The 23425-nt window shown below is 38.0% G+C and overlaps 1 protein-coding gene across 2 annotated transcripts in view; it reads right to left on the reverse strand.

The window, feature by feature from the left end:
* LOC136010136 (protein FAM13A-like) overlaps positions 1-23425 on the reverse strand; it is a 66968-nt gene that overhangs the window by 15895 nt on the left and 27648 nt on the right. The window contains exons 6-7 of one of the 2 annotated variants that reach the window (XM_065670846.1): positions 16318-16364; positions 8791-9248 (exon numbers count right to left, since the gene is read on the reverse strand). In XM_065670846.1, the coding sequence (XP_065526918.1) occupies positions 9101-9248; positions 16318-16364 (195 nt within the window). In that variant the 3' untranslated portion in view covers positions 8791-9100. Of the gene's footprint in view, positions 1-8790; positions 9249-16317; positions 16365-23425 lie in introns of those variants that run through there. The other variant, XM_065670847.1, reaches the window with a different exon arrangement.

The raw sequence follows: 23425 nt of genomic DNA on the forward strand, positions 1-23425 counted from the left end.
GTATTAGAAATAGTATGGCCAGTATGTGTAAGGAAGTGATTGCCCCACTGTATTCCGCACTGTTGAGGCTGCACCTCAAATACTATGTTCAGTTCTTGGCCCCTCACTACAAGAGAGACATTGAGACGCTGGAGCATGTCCAAAGAAGGGCATCAAAGTTGGTGAAGTGTCTAGAGAGCAAAACTGATTCTGGAACAACCCGAGTATCACAGATGTCTAAATCTACATCCAGAATTATGCAGATGGTAGTTTTCCATATTTTCAAGTAATACCACAGAGCCTTTCCTTATAAGAAAATAAACAAAATTATTTGAAATGCAGCAGTATTATTATCTTTCATGGTTTGGGGTTTTTTTTCTATACTTTGTTATTTTTTGTTTAAAAAAAGAACAAGTATTGACATCTTGAGTCCTCGCCCTGGAGTCAGTAATCTCTCTGGCTGGTCTAACACAATCAGCCTTTACTTATATTCCACTGATACTTGGTGATAGACTTGCTTGATGATCTTAAGGTCCTTTCCTACCCTAACTATGAGTCTATGATTTTATACTTCTGATGCAAGAGCCTGTTAATGGTCATATTTGTAACAGAGACCATGAAACATAATACTAGAAATAAACCATTTCTTTTTTTGTAGAGAAGAAAAATCAGTACTGTACTTAAAATGTGAAAACAGTCCAAGAAGTGTATCATTCTCCATTAACAGTAGCTTGAAGAAAGTGAATTTTTCATGCTTTAAGTGGAAGCCAGAATGGTGACTGTCATACAATTACAGACTCGCTGAAATTCCACTAAGAGCATAATAATAAACAAAGTAAAACAAATCTCTCTGCTAAGCAAATCTAACCTTGCTAAACTAGTTTAGAATTTTTTTCTTCCTTGCAGTTTCTGAAAATTGATATTTTCTGAATTTGACCTTTAGATATTCACTTTCTAGGCCTTAATTTCTATGTAAATACAGACATGATGGTGAACACATGCAATATATCTATACCAATTCTAAGCACATTTTTTGGTAAATAGTTTGTTTTCCATGTGTTCTTTGTGCAAAAGTACCACCTACAGATATAACTTCCTATAGAAGTTAGGTCCTACTGTCTCTATGGAAAAAACTCTCCCATCCTATCACTGCCTCTCTTTCGATTTTCTCGTTAGTTACCTGCACAGACTGCTGTATTTATGTGAGAAATACACCTAGTGAGACACTGACGTGTCTTACAGAAAAAGATCACAAAATTACAAAGAAAACTACCCCAAGATGAATTATTTATTGTTCAGTTTCAGCACTGGCAGCTCTTACTGCAACCACCATAGCTGTGACACTTCAACACATCTGAAAAGCAGCCCATAAGTAACCCTGGGTTTATGGACAGCTTTATCAAGGCTCATCTGAAAGTGTTGACACCCTTAGTGGTATCAGCCTCCCATTATTTCTTTTTTATTTATTTGCAAGCTAGAATATAATTTTCATTTCTTGTCATGGGCCATCCATAGGCCAAATTAAGATTGCATCTATATTTCCTTTCTAAACCAGACAGAAATACAATAATTGATAACAAATAATAAACATTTATTGAAATTGCATTGGCAGAAATTCAGAGAACACTGTGCATGGGTAAATCATCACCACTCATCAGCCTGCCTGTGAGGGGCACTTATTTTCTGAGTGTGTGGGCAGACACTGAGATGATTCTCACTAATACAGAGACTGGGGAGATGTATGTGGCACCTTTTGGAATCAAGTGTGATTTAACAGCCTACAATAGACAGCGGTGTATCTGAAGACATCTGATATGATGTTCTTGCCCAACTGTGATATTACATGTCTATTTTTATGAGAACCTGTTTTATTGCCTCAGTTTTAGATACCATTTTAGAAATTTTAAGCAGGTTTTAAACTCCTTAGAGGTTTGGAACAGTACAGAAAAAGTCTTTGCTGGGGAAGAACCATGTCATGGTGAGATTATTTTTAGTTCTTGAGAAAACTAGACAAAATATTACATGAATCTGGATAGGAAATTGCCTAAAAATAGGCATATTCAGACTTTTTTCCCTTTATCATTTATGTTTCTCATATTAGTGACTGTCTTCCATCAGAAACACACATTAAATGGAGCTCAGTCTCTGGGAACCAGGAAATATAACTCCTCAAAGCCTTGTCTCTAAAGTTTCTATTTCCTGTATTTTCCAACTGACTCAAAATACAACCAATAGAAGAACCCTTTCTCCCCCACCATTCCCTTGATCTTCCCTGATAGGCAATAGTCAGGAAGAATGACGTTGATCCCAGCAGTAAAATATATGCACTGCTTGCCCCTTAATACCTACTTAAGTTGTTCATTAGTATTAATGGCATTTATGCATGTGTGCTTCAACAGGACAATTATCCACCCAAGGGTCTCATTGTGCACCATTTTCTGTACTCACAGAAGATAAGTTTGCGCAGATAGTGCTTATGGTGTAAATTGATATCCTGACCTCTTGAGGGGTTAAAACACTGCCTGAAGTGTGAACTTGCAGTAATTCTTAATGGAGTTTGAACTTCAGCTAACCACAATAACGTTAACAGTATTAGAAAAGATGTTGCTGTAAAATATGCCTTGAGCAATTAAACAATTATTTTAGGCTTCACTGAAAGCTGAATTATCTCCACCGCAACATAGAGAAGAACTATCTTGAAAGACACTGAAAGCATTGGTATATGTATAAATACTGAAATTTACCATAAAGAATGATGGTATAACATCATGATGCCAGAACTGATCAATGTTCAGAAATATCAACTCTCAAATTATGCAAGAAGACAATGGAACCAACTTAACCCTGATGAAACTGTTCCTTCCTTGTCCGCAGGAACATGTGAAAGAGTCTCTCTGTCAAAATGGTTTTGTCCTGACTAAAAAGATTTTACAACAGAAAGAACACACAAAACAAGGAGCTGAAGATAGATATGGATGTCTACATCTATCCTTGTGTTCTGTGTCACAATATGAAAGGAAGACTGTAGAAAGAGCCCACTCTCCTGCAGTAAAATAGAAAGCTTTTGTGGAATTTTGAAATATCTGGTTATTGAGTAACAAAAAAAGATATTACCCGATAAGAAATTAAAATTTTCCTGAACATTTTTGAAGCAGAAAGGGAGAAAAACACAAAACAACAGTCAGTAACCAGCTCAGGTGCCTGTGCTAAGGTAGTTCAAGAACCAGGTAGTTAAGCTGGGTGTAAGGAATATTCCAGTACCATTTTACATGACAGAAAAGAGCATAAGCACCAAATGCTTAGTCAGTCTTAATCATCTATCTTAAAATTAAGCAAAAATGGCAGCTTTCTCATAAAACTTTATTTATATAGCTGTGGCTACTGTATAGCTAGGAGTATTCACTTTAAGATAAGCATGAACACCTCAGTCTGTCGATCAGGCAATAAATGAGCTAATACCACTTTGCCAAATTAAAATCGAGCTGGGAGAGATTTCTGTTAATAAAATAAACTGCATGAAAGTAATTCGCTTTCTCCAAAAGCAAATTTGCCACCTCGGAAATGTTGTTAGGGTGCTTCTTTCAAATTTAATAGTAGCTTTGTGAAGCAGGGCAAATTATGCTACTGGTACATGATGTTTGGCTTTTCACTTAATTGATATGAAGATATTTGTAATCTGACAGAAAAAAGTCAATTTATACAGAAAAGTACAAAAACTTTAGTTAAAAACTTTAGTATAAAGGTCTATAATTTGGTGATTTTCAAGTATTTCTGGAATATATTTCTAGCAATATTTCTAGCATAACTTCTGTGGGAACATGCAACCACATCTGCTGCGGTTACTGCTGCAACTGCAATACAGTGAGCAGATAAAGCCAAGTTAAAATTTTAAACTGGTTAGCTCAACAAACGACACTTTCTACTTTGCCACAGAGAGGCCAGAGCTCAGCACGGGCTCCTTTGCTCAGTATTTAATCAGCTCCTAACATGATCTCTTGATGACCTACATGGATGTCTACAGCCACACAGATGCTAGTTCAGCTAACGAGTTAGCTCATCCAAAACTGTTCTTTTACCTAAATTATACAGCAATCTCAGCTACAGACTGCAGTAGACAAGCAGACATGTAGAACAGAAACCTTTAGAACAAAAACCTCATGCAAATCAAGCCACAGATGCACTCTATAAATATACAATAAATGTTTTGCTGCCTTTAAAGTGTATTTGGAAATGAAGCTCTTTCTGGCATCAGTCTGAGAAAAAGTGTTCAAAAAAGACTAAAACAGACAAAGTTATTTCAAAGAGAGAGAAAATGAAGTGGAATGTTGATATAATATTTGTAAGAAACCCATATTTTCTTTGTGACCACTTCATAATATTTTCATTAACCTGCCTTGCACCTTTCAGCTCCACTCAAGAGAGACTAAACAAGCTGTCTGTCACATATTAAATTGCAGGACAAGGGTGCCTCCTCCCATCACAGAGCTTGTACTCAGAGAGTCCATACACCTGCTGCACCGCTGGCTCATGTAACCCTTCCTTGACTACATTACAGCCCTGGCAAAAGCAAGGTGTAAATTTAGCCCCTGCCTGGCAGCCCAGAGATATGTATCAACATCACTGCAAAACTACACTGTATTCTCTCTATATTTTCATGACACCTGAGACTGCATGCTTTAGATGGATATTATCCAGGAGTCCACCCACACTGTACTTTCACCATCTGCTTTCCCAGCACAATCTTGTAAAATCTTCCGTGGTCTTTCTAGGTGCTCAGATGCGATCAGTCTGAGGGCTTAAAATATTCTCATAAAGCAACATTCTAGAAAATTATCCAATTTACCATTTTAATTATATACAACTTATTTAAAACCCTGTTACCACCTTTCAGGGCAGTCCTTGCTCTTCTGAACAAATCTCTGAATAAAATGCACAAGAAAACAAGAAAGCATGATGCAAGCTATTCCCACAGGATGCTATGGACAATGAAAGGATAAATTTTTTTGAACAGATGAGAAAAATTGAAATACATTTATAGGAAACTGTTATTTAAGAAAAAAAGGAAACAAATACCAAAAAAAATCCAAGCCAACAAAATTCTAAACATTCTGAAGAAGGAATATAATATACAGAATTTAAAACACAACAGTGGAGAAGGGCATTCTAGCCACCTCAGTGAAAACCTCCACCAATTTGCTTCTCTTCAGGGCAGATGGTGAAGGAGTCATTGGTTTGATTTTCTCAAGGGAGGAGCGTGGAAAAAATGCAGTATTTTGGTACATCAAGGGTTTTACTGAAAAGATACTTATCCATGAGAAAACATCTGCGGCACGCAGTTTTAATGAGATTGTGTATCTGTGTCACTGAATTACATTTTTAATCTACAAATGGTAAAGGAAGAAAGCCGAAAATTGTAAGGGCTGATCTAAAACTTTTTTTTTTTTTTTTTCTAAAGGAAGAATTAGTTTGCCGATGACACCAAGCTGTGCGGTTTGGTTGATACGCTGGAGGGAAGGAATGCCATCCAGAGGGACCTTGACACGCTTGTGAGGTGGGCTGATGCCAACATTATGAAGTTTAACCATGACAAGTGCAAGGTCCTACACCTGGGTTGAAGCAATCCCAGGGACAGCTACAGGTTGGGCAGAGGAGAGATTCAGAGCAGCCCTGCAGAGAAGGACTTGGGGGTGTTGGTCAATGAGAAAAAAAACATGAGCCGGCTTCAGTGTGCGCTCGCAGCCCAGAAAGCCAACTATATCCTGGGCTGCAACGAAAGGAGCGTGATCCTGCCCCTCTACTCTGCTCTTGTGAGACCTCACCTGGAGTATTGTGTGCAGTTCTGGTGTCCTCAACATAAAAAGGACGTGGAACTGTTGGAACAAGTCCAGAGTAGGGCCACGAGGATGATCAGGGGACTGGAGCACCTCCCGTATGAAGACAGGCTGAGGAAGTAGGGGCTGCTCAGCCTGGAGAAGAGAAGACTGCGTGGAGACCTCATAGCAGCCTTCCAGTATCTGAAGGGGGCCTACAAGGATGCTGGGGAGGGACTCTTCATTAGGGACTGTAGTGATAGGACAAGGGGTAATGGGTTAAAACTTAAACGGGGGAAGTTTAGATTGGATATAAGGAAGAAGTTCTTTACTGTAAGGGTGGTGAGACACGCGAATGGGTTGCCCAGGGAAGTCGTGAGTGCTCCATCCCTGGCAGTTGGTCAAGTCCAGGTTGGACAGAGCCTTGGGTTACATGGTTTAGTGTGAGGCATCCCTGCCCATGTCAGTGGAGTTGGAATGAGATGATCTTAAGGTCTTTTCCAACCCTAATTATTCAATGATTCTATGATTCTAAGAATACATAGTCATAATACAGCCAAAATAAACCTATGGTCTGAATTTGAGTCAGGATATTGTCTTTCCTGTTACCAGTTTTGTATAGTGTCTCAAGTAACCAAGTTGGATATGTAAGCAGCAGACTTCTCAGAGCTTTCTCTGAAAGACAGCTAGCTTTCTGCATGCTGAAATTAAAACTCAAGAGGATACCACGATTTTTTTGCTTCATAGAATTGTCAAGATAAAAAATATCTAACACATTTGTTCATTTGAGCTCTCATTTAAAAAAGTAAATGATCCACATATCGGTCTTCTCAAAGTTATAAAAGTGTTTCTCAACATTACCAAACAAGTCAGATTAGATATTACAACTGGTTTAAAAACAACCTTTTAGCAGTGCGATTGGAGGCTTGCCTGCTTTTAATGTAATCAGCCATCTTTTCCTTTTAATATTCGAAGTCTTCCACCTGCAGGCTATTAGCTTTAGTGCTTTGCAGGAAAAGTCAAAAGAACCGATAAATAGGAAATACCAGCCATTGTTGCCAGCCAACAGAAATATCAGAGGTGACATGTGAAGTTAGCCAATATAAATTTATAATTATTTAATGAAATATAAGGCAAAATTGGAGGCTTTGTATAATGCTGGGGGCTTAGAAGTGCCTTCAAACTCTAAGTTCAGAATATTTCATTAAACTCGACAATTAATTAGTGTGCCTAATGATCCCCTCTCTGGCAATCTGAGAGAAATGATCAGGAACACATCCATCCTCTCTGGAAATGTTTTGTAATATGTTGCCATAAATAGCTAGAATGCCTGCTTTTCTGTGCAAAGAAGGGGTTTTCAGGTTTTTTTTTCTCAATTACTAAATTACTCCAAAATAATTCAGTAGAATTCAACAGCTAAATGGTTTGCGGTATCAAAGAAACCATCAAGGAGTACCAGGTAACCTCTTTCCCAACCCACTGAATTTCTGTTCTCAGTAATAGAGCACGAGTTACATCAAAGACCAGTAGTCATGGAAAATAACATTACCACTGGTTTTTATGATGATTCATATCCTTTAATTTTCAAATTCTCCTGACAGTCCTGCTGTTCCACAAACAGCATTAATGTCACACTAGAAGAAATCTACAGATCTTTAGTACTATTTCTGAGACAGGTGTTCATTAAATTCATAATCTGTGATGTTCCAGGCTCAGCCGTTGTCAAAGCTATATCTGGAGGAAATAAAGCCAGTGGACAATACAGGTCTTCAATATTTCACAGAATAACAGACCACATAAAGTGCAAAACATATTTGACCATAATAATAGAACCAAACGCTAAAATATTCCATATTGACAGTGTTCATTTTATGAAAAAATATTTGCATACCACCATTCTCATGCAGTGTGAGTTATGAAAAACTGAAGATGTTGAAGCTAGGGTAGGAACCCAAGATAAACTCAATTATTTGCAGGGCTCTGCTCTTCAGCTTTGTTTCAGCAGCAAATAAAATCAGCTCTGAGACATTTTCTTTCATACTTTTCCTGTGTGAAGAAAGATTTACTCATTAACTCCCTCTAAAGCTAAGGAAGTGCCTCAAAAGCAGAGCCCAGTACTGGGCTGCATTACCATAGCTGCTTACACTGACAGGAATGGGGCATACAGAAGTAGGCATTCAGCTTTCTTCCCCCCTGCTCCTCATGCCTGTGTACTACTCATTAACCCCAGAATGACCCTATACCTGAAGCCAAGAGCTGGTCCACAGATAGCCTATAGGAATGGTACATGGAAAAAGAGTTGGCTTTTTACATATTTTGCATACTCTTTAATTATGCTATCACTAGATCACACAACAGCTACATGCTTTATTAAGCCCTGACAAATTTTGTGGCAATTAGAAAGCCCAATTAGCAATTCTCACACCATGGGGACATTTTGTTTGATTCAGAAACAGAGAAATATTTAGAAGATAAAAAGGCTTAAAGGTATTTGAAGTTACAGACAGAGGAATCTATGTCTGTAATTTACAGTACATTTAACACATGCTTAAAATCTGTTCTTCTCAACAAGGGCTCTGACTTGGGAGCATGCTTCTTGACTCACTTCTCCATCATTTTTTCCTCTCATTGACAGAGCCGTCTTATAGTTTCTTTGGGAAAAGTTTATCCCATAAGAAAAACTATCAAGAGCTTAAAAGCAAATGCAACTTGAGTTTAGGAAGTTACATGCCACCATAAAACATTTCTGAACAAAAATACAACCAACAGTTACACTGGTATAGCTAACACACAAACAAGAGACAGCTATCTATTATCTCAAGTTAGGAAAAAAAACCTGTCTTTATACCACAAAAGGATTCCCTGTGGTGGTTTATACACCTTTCATTCTTAAGGCATCTATTGCCCAAGGTGATCCTATTCAGTTCTCAGTCAGGAGATATTACCAGAAGGATCAGAAATGCAGCCCTGTTATTTCAAAGCAGTTTAGAAAGGTGTGCAGGTATGCCAACATTGAAATGTTGCTGTTTGATATGAGAGACAGTCTGTGCAAGCTGGAAGTAAAACAGCCCAGCCTCAGACTTGGGAGGAATTCTGAATTCTGTAGCTCAGTACTGTCCCTAGTGTAAACTGGACTGGGTTCTCTTTTTACAGAGACTACCCAAAGCTCTTAAGTTAAACAAATTCTATTTTCATAAGAAATCAACAGGGAAACAGTTCATGTAATTCTATATCTTCAGCTCCACCCACGCAGCTGATATGACTCATGATCCTCAAAGTTCAGCTTTCAGGGATGTTAGTGCTTGCCTCATTCAATTTACTGTAGCACTAGTTATACTGAGATTATAGACACCTGCTTTACAGCTGTGAGAAAAATAAGCTACTTGACAGCAATTAAGGTAAAACTTTGCTTTGGAGTGAATTCTGGAAAGCTGCTGTTTCCTCAGTCTGTCATGGTCCCTGCAGAAAGGGTGAAATGTTAGCAAATTCTAATGACTGCTCTTAAGGGAAAATGAGGGCAATTCAAAAAATTGTACTTGCAGATTAAAATATAGTAACCTAAAACTTCTGTAGAGTTCTACTGTCATACCCCCAAAGCTGAAAACGAAACTACTAAACTCCAATTTACAATGACTACCAGCAACACTTCTCAAGGATTTTGCACACGTCACTTATTGGATTTTATTTTACTAGAGACTAGATGAAAATTATTCTTTTTCATTTGGAAAATACTCCAAAATTCCTTCTTTTTCCCAGTGGTGAAAGTTGGAAATGAAAGCTTGACATTTGGCACAATTGCTACTTAGAAATTGCAGTTCCATAATTTTTTGTTGGCATCCTCATCAAGTCCACTTGAAATACTCCCTGCTGCATACCATATATCGAGATACAGGACACACACGGATGGATACAGCAGAACTGAGTTGATTCTGGAAAGTGGATCACATTAGCTATAATCATTCATGATGATCTATTAGAGAAGATGTGACTGCTGTCCTTAGTCAGGATGTATCCCTAGGTGCTTACAGGTAATGTCAAAAATTACTAGACTCACTTTCTCTTTACCAGTCTGATTGTGTAAACAAATAATGTTAAAAACATTACTGTATTAAAAAATATTATTTTTTTTTAAAGGTAGAAAAGGTGAATGTAAACAGTGGGGTGGCAGTAATAGAAATGGAAAAGGTCTTTCTGCATATGTGAGAGAGCCCAAACCACATCAGATACTACTCTGAAGCAAGGATGCATGTGCACACAATGGGAAGTAATATTAAGCTCATTAAAAGCTCAAACAAAAGGCTGTGTGGATGCCTTGCCCTTTAACCAGGTTTCTTCTGGTTTAATTCATATCAAGCAGAAAAAAAGCCAAAGAAAAAACAGGACCTACTCTCAAAATCAAAGTCAGAAAGCCTCATGTAGAATTTTACATTATATTATTTTATCTAACACCAAATAAGCGTATATACATGACTATGCATGTTGACAGACTTTAAATAGCGTATTTCTTTCAAACTCTCACCTAGAGGATATAGAATCATAGAATCAATTAGGTTGGAAAAGATTTTTAGGATCATCAAGTCCAGCCACTAACCCAAGACTGCCAAGACCACCACTAAACCATGTCACTGAGGGCCTCATCTACATGGTTTTTGAACACTTCCAGGGATGGTGATTCCACCACTTCCCTGGGCAGCCTGTTCCAATAACTGAACATCCTCTGAAGAAGAAATTTTTCCTATTATCCAATCTAAACCGCCCTGGCACAGACTGAGGCCATTACCTCTTGTCCTATCACTTGTTTGGGAGAAGAGACCGAACCCCACCTCACTACAACCTCCTTTCAGGTATTGTAGAGAGCGATAAGTTCCACCCCTGAACCTTCTCTTCTCCAGACTAAACAACCCAGCTCCCTCAGCCATTCTTCATAACATTTGTTCTCCAGACCCTTCACTACCTTTGTTGCCCTTCTCTGGACTCTCTCAGCATCTCAATGTCTCTCCTGCAGTGAGGGGCCCAGAACTGAACGCAGTATTTAAGGTGCGGCCTCACCAGTGCCCAGCACAGGGGGACGATCACTGCCCTGGTCCTGCTGGACGCACTATTTCTGTTTCAGGCCAGGCTACCACTGGCCTTCTTGTCCACCTGGGCACAAACTAGCTCATGTTCAGCCATGAACATCAGCATCCCCAGGTCCTTTTCCACTGAGCAGCTTTCCAGTCACTCTTCCCCAAGACTGTAGCATTGCATGGTGTTGTTGTGGCCCAGACACAGGACCCAGCACTTTACCTTGCTGAACCTCATACCATTGGGCACAGCTGTGATCCAGCTGTGGATGTGATCCAGCTGTGGATTGATCCAGCCTGTCCAGATCCCTCTACAGAGGCTTCCTATCCTTCAGCAGATCAACACTCCCACCCAATTTGGCATTGTCCACAAATTTACTGAAGGTGCACTTGATCCTTTCATCCAGATCATCAATGAAGATATTAAACAACACCGGCTGTAATACCAAGCCCTGAAGGACACTACTAATGACAGGTCACCAACCAAATGTGACACAATTTACCACCATTCTTTGGGCTCTGTCACCCATCCAGTTTCCAACCCAGTGAAGTATACACTTATCCAGGCCATAAGCAGCCAGTTACTCAAGGAAACTGCTGTGGGAGACAATGCCAAATACTTTACTAAAGTCCAAACACACAATGTCCACAGCCTTCCCCTCATCAGCTAGGCAGGTCACCTTATCACAGGAGATCAGCTTGGTCAAGCAGGACCTGCCCTTCATGAACCCATGCTGACTGGGCCTGATCCCCCTGTTTACCTCCACGTGCTTTGTGATCTCACTTAGGATCATGTGCTCCATGGCCTTCCCCAGCACTGAGGTCGGGCTCACATGCCTGTAGTTCTCAGGGTCTTCCTTCCTGCCCTTTTCATAGAGACAAGTCATGTTAGCCAACCTCCAATCCTTGGGGACCTGCCCACTAGACCAGGACAGTGTAAAGTGTATTTGTATATTATATGTAAAGTTTATTTCGAAGCCTAAAATGAAGACAAAAGCATTTGCTTATTAATAGGTCTTCATCATTGACCTCACTACCAAGAAAATATAAAAACCAAATATTCTATTTCCTGTATTTTGTACATGAGGAAAAAAAAACCAAAAACAAACCAAACACCAAAAAGTAAGTCCAATGTACTGCAAGAAGCATTGGTATCTCAAGCCTACTGTGAAGCCACAGATTTCCAAGTCCTGGCCAACTTTTCTGAATCAAAGACAAATATGCAGCTGAAAATATAAAGTGTACTCCCAAAAAAATCTGATCAGAGAAAAAGATACTCTGGAAAGTCTGCTCATCGGTTTTGACATCTTTGATCTTCACTATTAATTGCCATTGCATTTGCATATTTTATAAAAAGCATATTAGGAGAGTGAAGGAGGGAAGTGAAACATCAGCTTCATTCCATCTACTTCAAAATTTTCTTAGAGGACTTGCTGGTTTGTTAATCTCTAGACAGTTTCTGACAAAATTTTCTTCACAGTTAAGGTATGAAGATAGGCCAAGGAAGTTGGGGCTGTTCAGCCTGGAGAAGAGAAGGCTGCGTGGAGACCTCATAGCAGCCTTCCAGTACTTGAAGGGGGCCTATAGGGATGCTGGGGAGGGACTCTTTGTCAGGGACTGTAGTGACAGGACAAGGGGTAACGGGTTAAAACTTAAACAGGGGAAGTTTAGATTGGATACAAGGAGGAAATTCTTTCCTGTTAGAGTGGTGAGGCACTGGAATGGGTTGCCCAGGGAGGTTGTGAGTGCTCCATCCCTGGCAGTGTTCAAGGCCAGGTTGGATGAAGCCTTGTGTGGGATGGTTTAGAGTGAGGTGTCCCTGTCCATGGCAGGGGGGTTGGAACGAGATGATCTTGAGGTCCTTTCCAACCCTAACTATTCTATGATTCTATGATTCTATAAGGTATGTCAGTTTTATATTGTTATTGTTTTACACTCTAAACTTTCCGGTTACTTTGCACAACTTTTTCAAAATTAAAGACAATTTTATTGGTACTGGGAGGTGTATAACGGAGTTAGACAGGACAAAAGACCTGTTTCCCTTAACAGTAACAATGCTATTTGTGTATTTAGCATCAGGTACATTCAAGCTAGTGACAACAGCCTGGTTACAGTTTGCTACACCACAGGCTGTTCCTGCAGCTACCCTTGAATTTAGCCATCAGAGTTGGTAAATCTGATTGGATTTTATATTTATCTTTTATGTGAAAAGAAGTAACAAAACCCCCCAAAAAATTAATCTGCTGTAATTAACTGTTCCCTCCAAAAAAAATATCCTGCAGCATTTCTAGTTTCCTACATATGCTAGTAGTCTCTCCCCCATGACAGACTCTTTTATTTGCCCTTAATGATAAACTTGATTTAAAGGGATTAAAACTGCCTAGCTAGAACTACTGATAGACATCTATCAAACACATTTCTCTGTATCAGATTCCCAACATGACAGATCTGAATATGCAATTAAGTTAAGCCTCTATGAAACAAAACAGAAAATTAGTTAATAGTTATCTTGTTCAACCATACTGATTTAGTTTAAATGGGCATAACATTAAACCAGCTAAATTAAAGACAACTCTTGTTACAAAAAAAAAAAAAAAAAACCAAAACAAAAAAAAAATAGAAGGTAGAAAAATTAGTAACAAAAGTCTGTAGTTTGCTAATCTAAAATGCGAGTCATCCTCACTTTTCCATGATGAAAGGAATTTGATGAAAGTTAAATTATCAGGACAAGTTTTAGTTCCAGAATATAAAATCACAGGATAGAAAATAGGCAGTAACTGAAAAAGTGAAGCATCATCCCATTTTGTTTGAGACTGCTTACATTATAGAAGAAACTAGCAATACCATATAGGCATACTAAGAACCAAAAAACATCTTTAATGTCAGTGATGTGAAGGCAGGTGCATGGTAATTAGTCTTGCTCTCAGTTCAGAGCTAGTCATGAATTTTGGAAAGCTAAAGTAAATTTACTGTCCTTTCACAGTCATGTACTCTCAGTAACACCTTTCTTTACTGATGGATTAACTGAGAAATGGGGCAGCACTCAATTGTGCTTAGACTTAACAAATAGGTGATTTTAAGATAACAAATACCAACACTTCAGAATCAGTAAGCTTTGAAGTACATTCAGCAGGTTACTTAGTTACAACACTGAATCCCTTCACAGCAGATTGAGGCTATGTCTCTCTTCTACATATTTATTTCATGAATATTTGTGCAGTACACATCTTTTGGGTGGCAGAGTGTCACATCTAAGAGCTGGTTTCAGAAGCAGCCTTCTTGTGGCATCAGACAACTTTTTTACACCAACAATGTACCTCAATGCAAGTACTGCCCCTGCTTGCTGAAGATCAGGTCACTTCATTCAGGTGCTCCATTCTCTGCTCAGACAAGAATGTGCCACACTAACTCAAACTAAATGGTTAAATGGTCAGAACATCCTATTTCCCAAGAAACAAGTTACTATGCATTTTCACCCCAACAGAGTGACAGTAACAAACAGCTGGGGTTATAGAGTGGAAGTTTACCAACAGCATTGGCTTAGTTTTGTTGAACTGAAAACAATCAAGTGAGGAAGTTCACACCTGCTTCTAAGACAGGCCTATTCAAATTCATTTCCTGGAAAAAATTGCCTTTTGCTGATCAACAGACCTTGGTTGCAAAAGAATGAAAACTAGTGTACAGTGAACATCAGGTTCTCTGGAAAATGCAAATCTGGCTGTCGTAAGGATACATAAATTGGGTTTGAATTTTCTGCAGAAATTTCAGATAGCAAGAAAAATTCATGGCAGTTGGATTCACAAAAAAGTGTTTGAGGATGAGACTTATTTTTTTTTTAATCCAGAATGTATGGCGTATACTCAAGATAGAAACTGTGTAGCATAGGAAAGACACAAATCCAGTATAATAAGAAAAAAAACAGTTGTTCAAAAATACAGAAAAAAATGCCCAGAATTCCTATTATCTACGGAACCCACTACTGTATCTCAGATCCAGAAATGAATTAGAACTACATGCAAGTCCTCCAGCATACCTAAACAATCAGTATGATTTAGAAGATACCTTCTCACAGAAGAAATTATTATTTCAACAGCACTTGATAATATGATGATAGAAGCTGAACACTGGGAGGTACTATCTGCTGGCAAATAGAGATAGTATCTCTTGAAATCTTCTCCCTTGACTTTTGTCTCCCAAATGATTTATTATACTCCCTTATTGCTCTACTAGTATTTGATTAGCTTTTGGGAAATGCCAGCTTGCTTCTGCTTCAATAACTTTGTCTAAAACCTTGAAATATCTTTCCTAGTTTTCTGAGAAAGCTATTTTGTAACTAACGTGGTTTATTAATCTTCTGCATTTCTGGTAAAGCAAGCAGAATATTAAGTGGAATACTTTAGCAGTGCCTAGCATTACAAAATACCTGGGAAATACTTGAAGTTGCTCTGAACCAAAACATCTTTTCCTTTTCAGTTTTTTCACTGCAGAGCACAATAAACTTGGCTTCAATTATGGTTTTTCAGTTGAATCTCAGAACAAAACTCACAAAATCTAAAAGACTGGAATGTGTACCATGATTTTCCAGTGGCTGTTAGCCTAGTCCATGCATTTCTACTCCAAAATGCAAATGGAGATGGAAAGCATTACTGGGGTTTTTTAAGTCTTACGAGTAAAAATATTCCTTTAAGAAATTTCCAGGCTAAACTATTGCCCTGTGGTCAGACAAGTCAAACGCTGGAGAAACGATGCAAGGAAATCTAGTCTTGGGTCATATCATAATACTATTTGCATAGATAAACAGAAGTCTCATAAAAGCAACGCCTTTGTGACAGAAACACAGCAAAAGATTTCAGCTCTGTTTAGTCATCAGGTTTTCTCTCTTCAGAAAATATAACCATCTGCATGAAGCACAGTCATTGTACACCCCGGTCCTCTCAAAAAGAAGCTTTCGGGATACTGAATTCAGTGCCAGCTCCCTCCCTTTCCCAAAAGTAAGCGCACACATTTATTCAGTTATTGCTGTATTTACTCCAATTGTATCTCAGCCTACTGGTGCAATACCATACCAGTGCAAACCCATGAAACACTTCCTGAAACTAGGAAGTTTATCCTTGCAGCTTAGGAAATACCAACATGTGATCCATGATATAAGTACGTATAAGCAGAATAAAAAACTGGAGAAATACAGAAAAAAACAATCAAACAAACAAAAACAATGAACAACCCACACGAGAATCAAAGATACATTTGTGGGGGGATTAACTGGTGACATTGGCCTGCTAGACCTCCATTTATCTGTCTACTGCTGATACACATGAACATTAAGACTTTGAGAAGTTTCGCTTTTTAGGTTATGCCTCCAACAAATCGACCATCATTACATTATAGAAGTATATTATACAGATTGGTAGCGAGATAACAAGAGTTTCCACGAACCAGTTAAATAACAGTTGCTTTCTTCTTACCTTAATAACATGAGACTGTCTCTTTCTTCATCTTCTGTGTTGTTTTCCTGCATAGAGAAAGAAACAAAATGTACAAGGCTGGATTTCAGTTCATGATGAGCTTGGTTCACCTTTCAGTTATGCTGGTCTTGTTTATTTTCAGGAGGATAAACGCTTCTTGCTCATTTAAGCCTTTGTAATTTTCTTGTCTTAGTCAAGATTGCACCCTATCATCTTCCAGCTAGATGGCCACATGAAAAAGCAGGAAACTCTAATATAATCCTAATAGAAACAGCTGGGGAAAAACATCACCTTTGTAATATTAGAATATGATTTTTAAGTTAGGTGCATTTTTCTACATATGACAAATCAGTAACTCAGTAGGAACACAAATACAGGAAAAGTGTACTTAAAAAATACCCAGACCATAAAGCTTACCGGCATACAGCACATTTTTTGAAAGGAAGAACATGAAAAAAAAAAAAAAAAAGAGGTGGGAAGGGAGTAGAAGCCTGTTTGGGTAATAAAAGCGGCTGGATTTTATTTTCTGTTTAATATTTTAAAATTATAGTAAAGTCAAACCAGCAGGCAGACCTCAGCTTGAATTCAGAAAAACACTTTCCCAAGCTCAAGCTTTCTACAGCCTGAGTGGAGGCACCCCTACTGCCTGAGAAAACTTGGCTCTGCAGCTTTTCATATTGATGTCATGTATTCCGCATATTAAATTCCCTTCTGCTCAAGGTACCTACAATTTTACACAAATTAAGAGCTATGATAACCCTTTAATTGGTAAATATTGTGGCAAACAGAAGACTGAAATTTAAAAAATGAGTTCTTAGTTAAATACGGAAGGCATCTATAAAAAAACCAACACCAAAGCAGCCACATCAGAAGAATTCTAAAAGACTTTTTCCAAACCTGCTGGAGATTTACCATTTAAGACTGAATTAAGTTTCAGCTTTGAAAGGCCTCAGTGGTAGTATTTTAATTTATTTTAAGAGATAATACAGTTTTAAATAAGAACCTGTGTTATCTAGACCCCAGACAATTAGCTATGTAATTGGGAAGAGGAAAAACTATTCTGGCTTTGCTACCCTTTTCACTTTTTATCCTTTCATCCCTTGTGATTTTTCCTGCCTCAGTGCTCTGTCCTAATCTAGGAAATTAGGACACGAGAGTTTGTAGTACAGACAGAAAAGAGTTATTGTAATTGCATCTGTCATGTAGTTATCATGTAATAACAAAACAGCCACTACATGCATAATAAGAGCTACCCAAGAAGAATTTGCCATGCACAAAAAATGATGAAGTAACTTTCTCTTAGCTCAAGCTTCAAGCCACCTACAGCAATTATCATAAAAATGGAAAACTTCTGATTTAGGCCCCAAGTCAGGCAAACACTCTCATGTCCTTAACTCTTAAGAACTTAAATATGCTAAGCACTTGCTAAGTAGGTTGGCAAGCGCTGAACTTCCTTGTTAAATAAAGCAAGACCTAAATCTTAGACACACACACAGCAGTTGGTGCCTGCCAAGAGGAATTTCATGCATAGCACTGAACTACACAATTTCCATTAATTTACATTACTAAAACTAATAACACTGATTTGAAAAGGAATATGATGAGCTCAACAGCTCTTAGATCAATAGTTTAGAATGTGAGAATGCCCACCTGGAATCCCAAGCCTGTTCCACTTTCTTTGCTCTCCTTCCCTATACATGCACATGGTTTCCAGTTTCATTGTGAATATCCTGGCTGTAAATAACGAATTGCAGTGTTTAAGTCTTGATCCTCAAATGTACTGATTCTCTCTTTTCAGCACCATAGCATGCTGGATTTCTGCAATCCCACAACAGTCAGCTTTCACGGCTGTGTGGCTGCAATACCTACACAGGATGGGAAAGCTAGGTTCAGTTCCCACATCTCCCCAGGTGTGTACCCTAAGCGCTGCAAACTCCAATGGCTGAGTGCATCTGATCCCACCGAATGCAGCTGCCTTATTTTTTATCGGCCTTGCTCCAGCACTTTGTTAAACATCTAGGGACTGAATCTAAGCCTCCCTCTTCTGCAATGACTACAGTTCCTCTAGGTTAAAGAGTCAGCATTATTTTTGTTCTAACTCCCTCTAGGATGACCAGCTTTTAATTACTGTGTGTTTTTTACTGGAACCATTTCAACAAGGGGTACTAAGAGTTTTCTTCCTGAACTTTACAATAGGAGCAAAGAAAATAAACTCATTTTAAAAGTGGCACAGCTATACACAATACATAGCACACACAGCTTCACTGTTTACTTCGCTATACCTTAAACACACATAAATTTTTAAATACACATGGATTTCTGGTTAACAACAAGGATTTCTCCATGGTTCTTTGCAGTTCTTTAATGTAAGAAATTGCTCTAATTAATGATTCATTCAACAATATAAAAATGCATCCCTTGTAGTCAAGGAGCCTGGAGCCACAGAAAAAGAGAACAGGTCTTCAAAGTAAACATTATGTATCTGACAAAGACACACAAACACACCGAACTTTTTTTTTTCCTTGACATTTTAAAGTTAGGTTTTGGCTCTAAATTTTTTTATTTCTTCCACTAACAGCTAAACTACTGTGAGGTGGTTTGCAAAGCTATTGTATATTGCATTTGACCAAGTTGGTATTCGTGTGGCAGTTAAAATACACCAAAATGAAGCCATTTGTTTGACAGCACCTTAGGCTATTTTAAGCAAAAAACTGCAATGCAAAAGGTTGATTTCAATCTGTACACTGAGGCGGTACATAATAAAACTTTTACTCTTCCTAGAACCATGAGATTTCTAATGCAAGTAAAATTTCCAAGCTTCTTTAAAATGCAAGTCATTGAATAAATATTAAGGAATAATTTTTGATCTGAAGGTTGTATACTAATGACTTGACCAACCCCTGCCCTCTCAACACAGAAGGAAATATTAAAAGGTATCAGGAGTTTTAATTCTGGAGAGGTTCAGGGAAGTCTACTGCAAATTAAAGGGTTTCTGTTCAGGAGTTCTGTATGTTTCCCACCATTTTCCCACCATGTAAAAGTGTTCTTCATCCATGCATCTTTCCTGAAGAAAGAATCACAGAATCGAGTAGGTTGGAAAAGACCTTTAAGATCATCAAGTCCAACCTTTGGCCCAGAACTGGCAAGTCCACCACTAAACCATGCTACTAAGGGCCTCAGTTACATGCTCTATCTCCCTTTTCTGACAATGTGACAGAAGGCCAGCAGAGGAGATGCTACTCCTTTGAATACAGCCACTTGAGGGCACATTTCTCCAGAGCCTACTAATAAAAAAATCCAAAAGGTAGACCCAAACTCATCCTCTCCAGTAGAAGGAATACTTCTGCACACCCTTATAGCCCATCATCTTCCCCATGGTGTTTTAGGCATGATGCTTTGAATTTGTTCTGCTAAGCTTTGTTATGATAAGTATTTTCCTGGCTTCCTATTAAAAGAAAGTAATCATAAGAGCACTGCTAAGAGATCACATATAGCATAAAGACTCAAAGAACAGTTGCACACACCATTGAACACAGAATCTCAAAACTCACAACAGAATAAGCTGCTGTGAGCAAACCCATGTGATAATTTATTAAAGAATAACTTTTTCATCTTCATTTTCATCCCTGAAGTCAGGGAGGAAACAAAAAGGCCTTATTATAGATACAGTAAACCTGAGACAATATCTGCCATTGCTTGGTTCTGCTATTCTCCAGCTATCATGGCACTTCCAAGAATAAGGAGGTAGAATTTGCATTCAAAATATTAATGGAGCTTAGCAATATATGCATTTGTTTCTACATTCTTTTTAATATATGCATCTTCTTGAGTATCTAATACACACGAACCATCATAAACATCATGGGCTTTTTCTTTTATTGAAGTTATACTGTAATATCCAGTGAAACAGTTGTAGATATTTAGTTTTAGTACTCTCTTTCTAAGCTATTTCATTGTTATGTTTGATAGCAATTTAATTATCTGAGGTCATAAAACCTGAGGTATGTACTAAATAAATCAGCTGTGGTAATACAATCTGCTTCCCCAAAATGTTTTGAACTGAATTATTTTAACATGAAAGAAAGTGAGGTATACCTAATAACTGTAACCCTTATACTTTACTACTCCGTTGCAATATTCTACCTACATTTCAACTAGGGTGCAATATTACAGTGCCATTTGCTATTGAAAATTCACCTTTTTAACAGAACCTAAGAGATTTTGAGTAGAGATGTCTATGATTTCACCCCTAAGGTATATAATCCTGAAAAATAGAATTTCACCAAAATGAAACTATGAAAGAAATAGATTAGTGCAAATACATTTTGAAATGAAAGCTATTTCAGTACTCAGCATCACAATCAGCTAAGTTTTCAACTCTAATCTCAAAGCTTATTAATGGATCTTCTGTACAGAATAGTAGAAATTAGTACCAGCAGAGATTTTAGGGTTTGACTGTGTTTTCTTTCTCATTCTTAGGCCAGAACAGATAAGTCTAGCTTTTCTGAAACTATAATAGAATACCAATTTGCTGCAGCCTGAGTTTATCTCAGTTAATAAAAATTTAATGGCATACTGTTATTTTTACTTAGACAGTTTGTGAAAACACAAACATGCCAGAATTATAAAATTTTTATTCATTTAACAAAAGCAGTCATTTTCATCTTTAAAAACCTCATTCAGAGAGTTGGTAAAAAACAGGCACCAAACATCTACTGCATTATCAAGTAACTCTTGAAACTGATGTAACTGTGAATCCAGCATTTCTCCACACTGAGGCATGCAAGCAGAGTGATACACACTAAACTCCTAAAAACAAAGGTTTATAACTACCCTGATAAATTGTGCCTATAATAAGTTTTCCAATTTTTTTCATGTTCTGTTTGACGCATATTAAAACCTCAATTTAGATATATATTACTTTACTACTCTGGCCTGATTCTTTTCTCCCTGCCCAGACTTAGACCTGCAGCGTGAAACACTGCAATGCCACTTCATTGTAGTGCTCAGAAAGCATCTTTTGAAGGTTTATTTTCTACATTAAGATTTATTGATTGTATCATTCTAGCACTTCTAGCTTTGAAATGCTTGCTGCAGAATAGCTTTATAATAAAGCCCGTACAGGGAGGATATGTCCTGTTCAGTTTCTATTCAAGCTGGCTTGGAAGTCAGTTTATTACCTACCTCAAATTTCAACTGACACACACTGCCTCACAGCACACAGTCATTTTGGCACACTGCATGCAAGATAGACCAGTATTTTGAAGACAAAGGATTTCTAACACTTCGTTTTCAGTCTTTTTGCAAAAGTTCTTGCTACTATCTCATCTGTAAGCTTCAGAATTGCTTTTGCCTTTTGTGCTCATTGGGACAATGCAATTGACTTTTAGGGGGCAAAGAGAGAAAGAGGATGCATTTCATTACTAGGCTGTTTTTTGTGAACCAGAAACATGGAAAATTGTAATAATGTTGAGGCTGCCTTGTTTTTTAATACCATAAACCAAACTCTAATTTGGGAAGCCTGTAACTAAATGAAACATTAAGCTGTTAGCAATAATTCAGTGCAGCTTAGTTTGGGAAGGAGACATAGGAATGCTTTGGAAACAAATTCCACTGTTTAAAAAAAATAAATAAATAAAATAAAAATCACACTTACTTGTATCAGATACATGAAAGAACCTAGGGTGGGTGAATGCTTCAACCCCATGGATTTTGCAAGGCAATGCAATGTCTGTCAGCTTTTCCACTTTTGAGAAACTCTTAAACTACTTCTGGAAAAAATCCAAGAAAATTCCTCTCTGCTTTCCTTTATATCCCACAGTTAATTACCAAAATGTCATGGGAGCCTGCCGGTGCTCTGTAATACAGGCAGGCAATGCCACCAAACCTCCTGGAAAGGACAAGCACTTTTAACCTGCTGGGCATTTTAAACGCCACTTTCACAACTAGACTTCAACTGCAGGGCTACATTTACATCTCCCTTCACACCTCCTGCTTCCTCACGTTATTTTTACAGTCAAATGTCACCCCCACAAAGCTCAGGTAACATGGCAGCTGTTGCGAGTGTAGTGCCAGCTAGTGCCAAGCCAGCAGCTTCTCCAGCAAGTTGTCTCAGCAGATAGACAATCAACAGGGATATTGATAATTTCCAGCACTTGAACTGCTGGGTGGTGGAAAACAGGAGCAAAAAGGGAGCATTACTAAATTCAGCTCCCAAGAAGCATTAAATTCAAATTTTGCAGTTACTCTTGTAACTTCTTTCCACAGCAATAAAGAGTGAGAGACACTATTTCTTTTCCTACAGAAAAGAAATACTACACCTTTCTGCACAATGGCTCTCTTGGAACACGTACCGTTGTTCAGCAGATGAGAAAAAATTAGATCTACATTCACAGCTATTTGTTACTGTTTAAGTTACATAATAAAGAGGGCAGAAGAGAGTCAGTCCCAGATGGCGGCATGTAGGGAAAACCATACTGCTACATTAAAGATTTGCTTTTAATTAACTTCTATCTGAATTATTATAATTAAAGATTTTACTACAGGTGTTCTTACAATAATTAACTTCTATTTCCTTGTGCAGTGCACATTCCCAGGAAATGGGAATCGAGACTATTACCTAATTTAAAACTCTCAATTATTTTAGATTTTATTGCTTTTTAATTGTTTTATTAGTGATATTTTCTTTGTGCCTTTTTGATCCTTTTCGGATTTCAATAGGCTTTTCCAAGACCTCAGAAATTTCTTTCAGGTGGCCAGGTGCAATTCTGAGCAGTTAACAAAATATGGATTACATTTTATTATGTTTGGATCCAAGAAAACCAGTTCATACAGAGTTACAAATTTTCCTTTGAACTTGGAAAGAAATGGCTCATTTTTGTCACTGGTGCTGCACATATGAGATCAATTCCCTTCATTTTTTTTCTGGAGATTGGTATCTCCTTTAGCGTTGCACTTGTATGCAGGTCTTTGCAAATGACACTGTTACACACATCAACCATTGCAATGTGTACTGGATGCAAAAGATCAAGTAGCTATCCTGATTTCTTGAAGACTACTTGTGTATGCGAGTAAGTAGTGATTCCCTGGTTCCCTATTAATATTTCCA

Source organism: Lathamus discolor, chromosome 3 (genome assembly GCF_037157495.1).
Source record: "Lathamus discolor isolate bLatDis1 chromosome 3, bLatDis1.hap1, whole genome shotgun sequence".
NCBI lineage: Eukaryota > Metazoa > Chordata > Aves > Psittaciformes > Psittacidae > Lathamus > Lathamus discolor.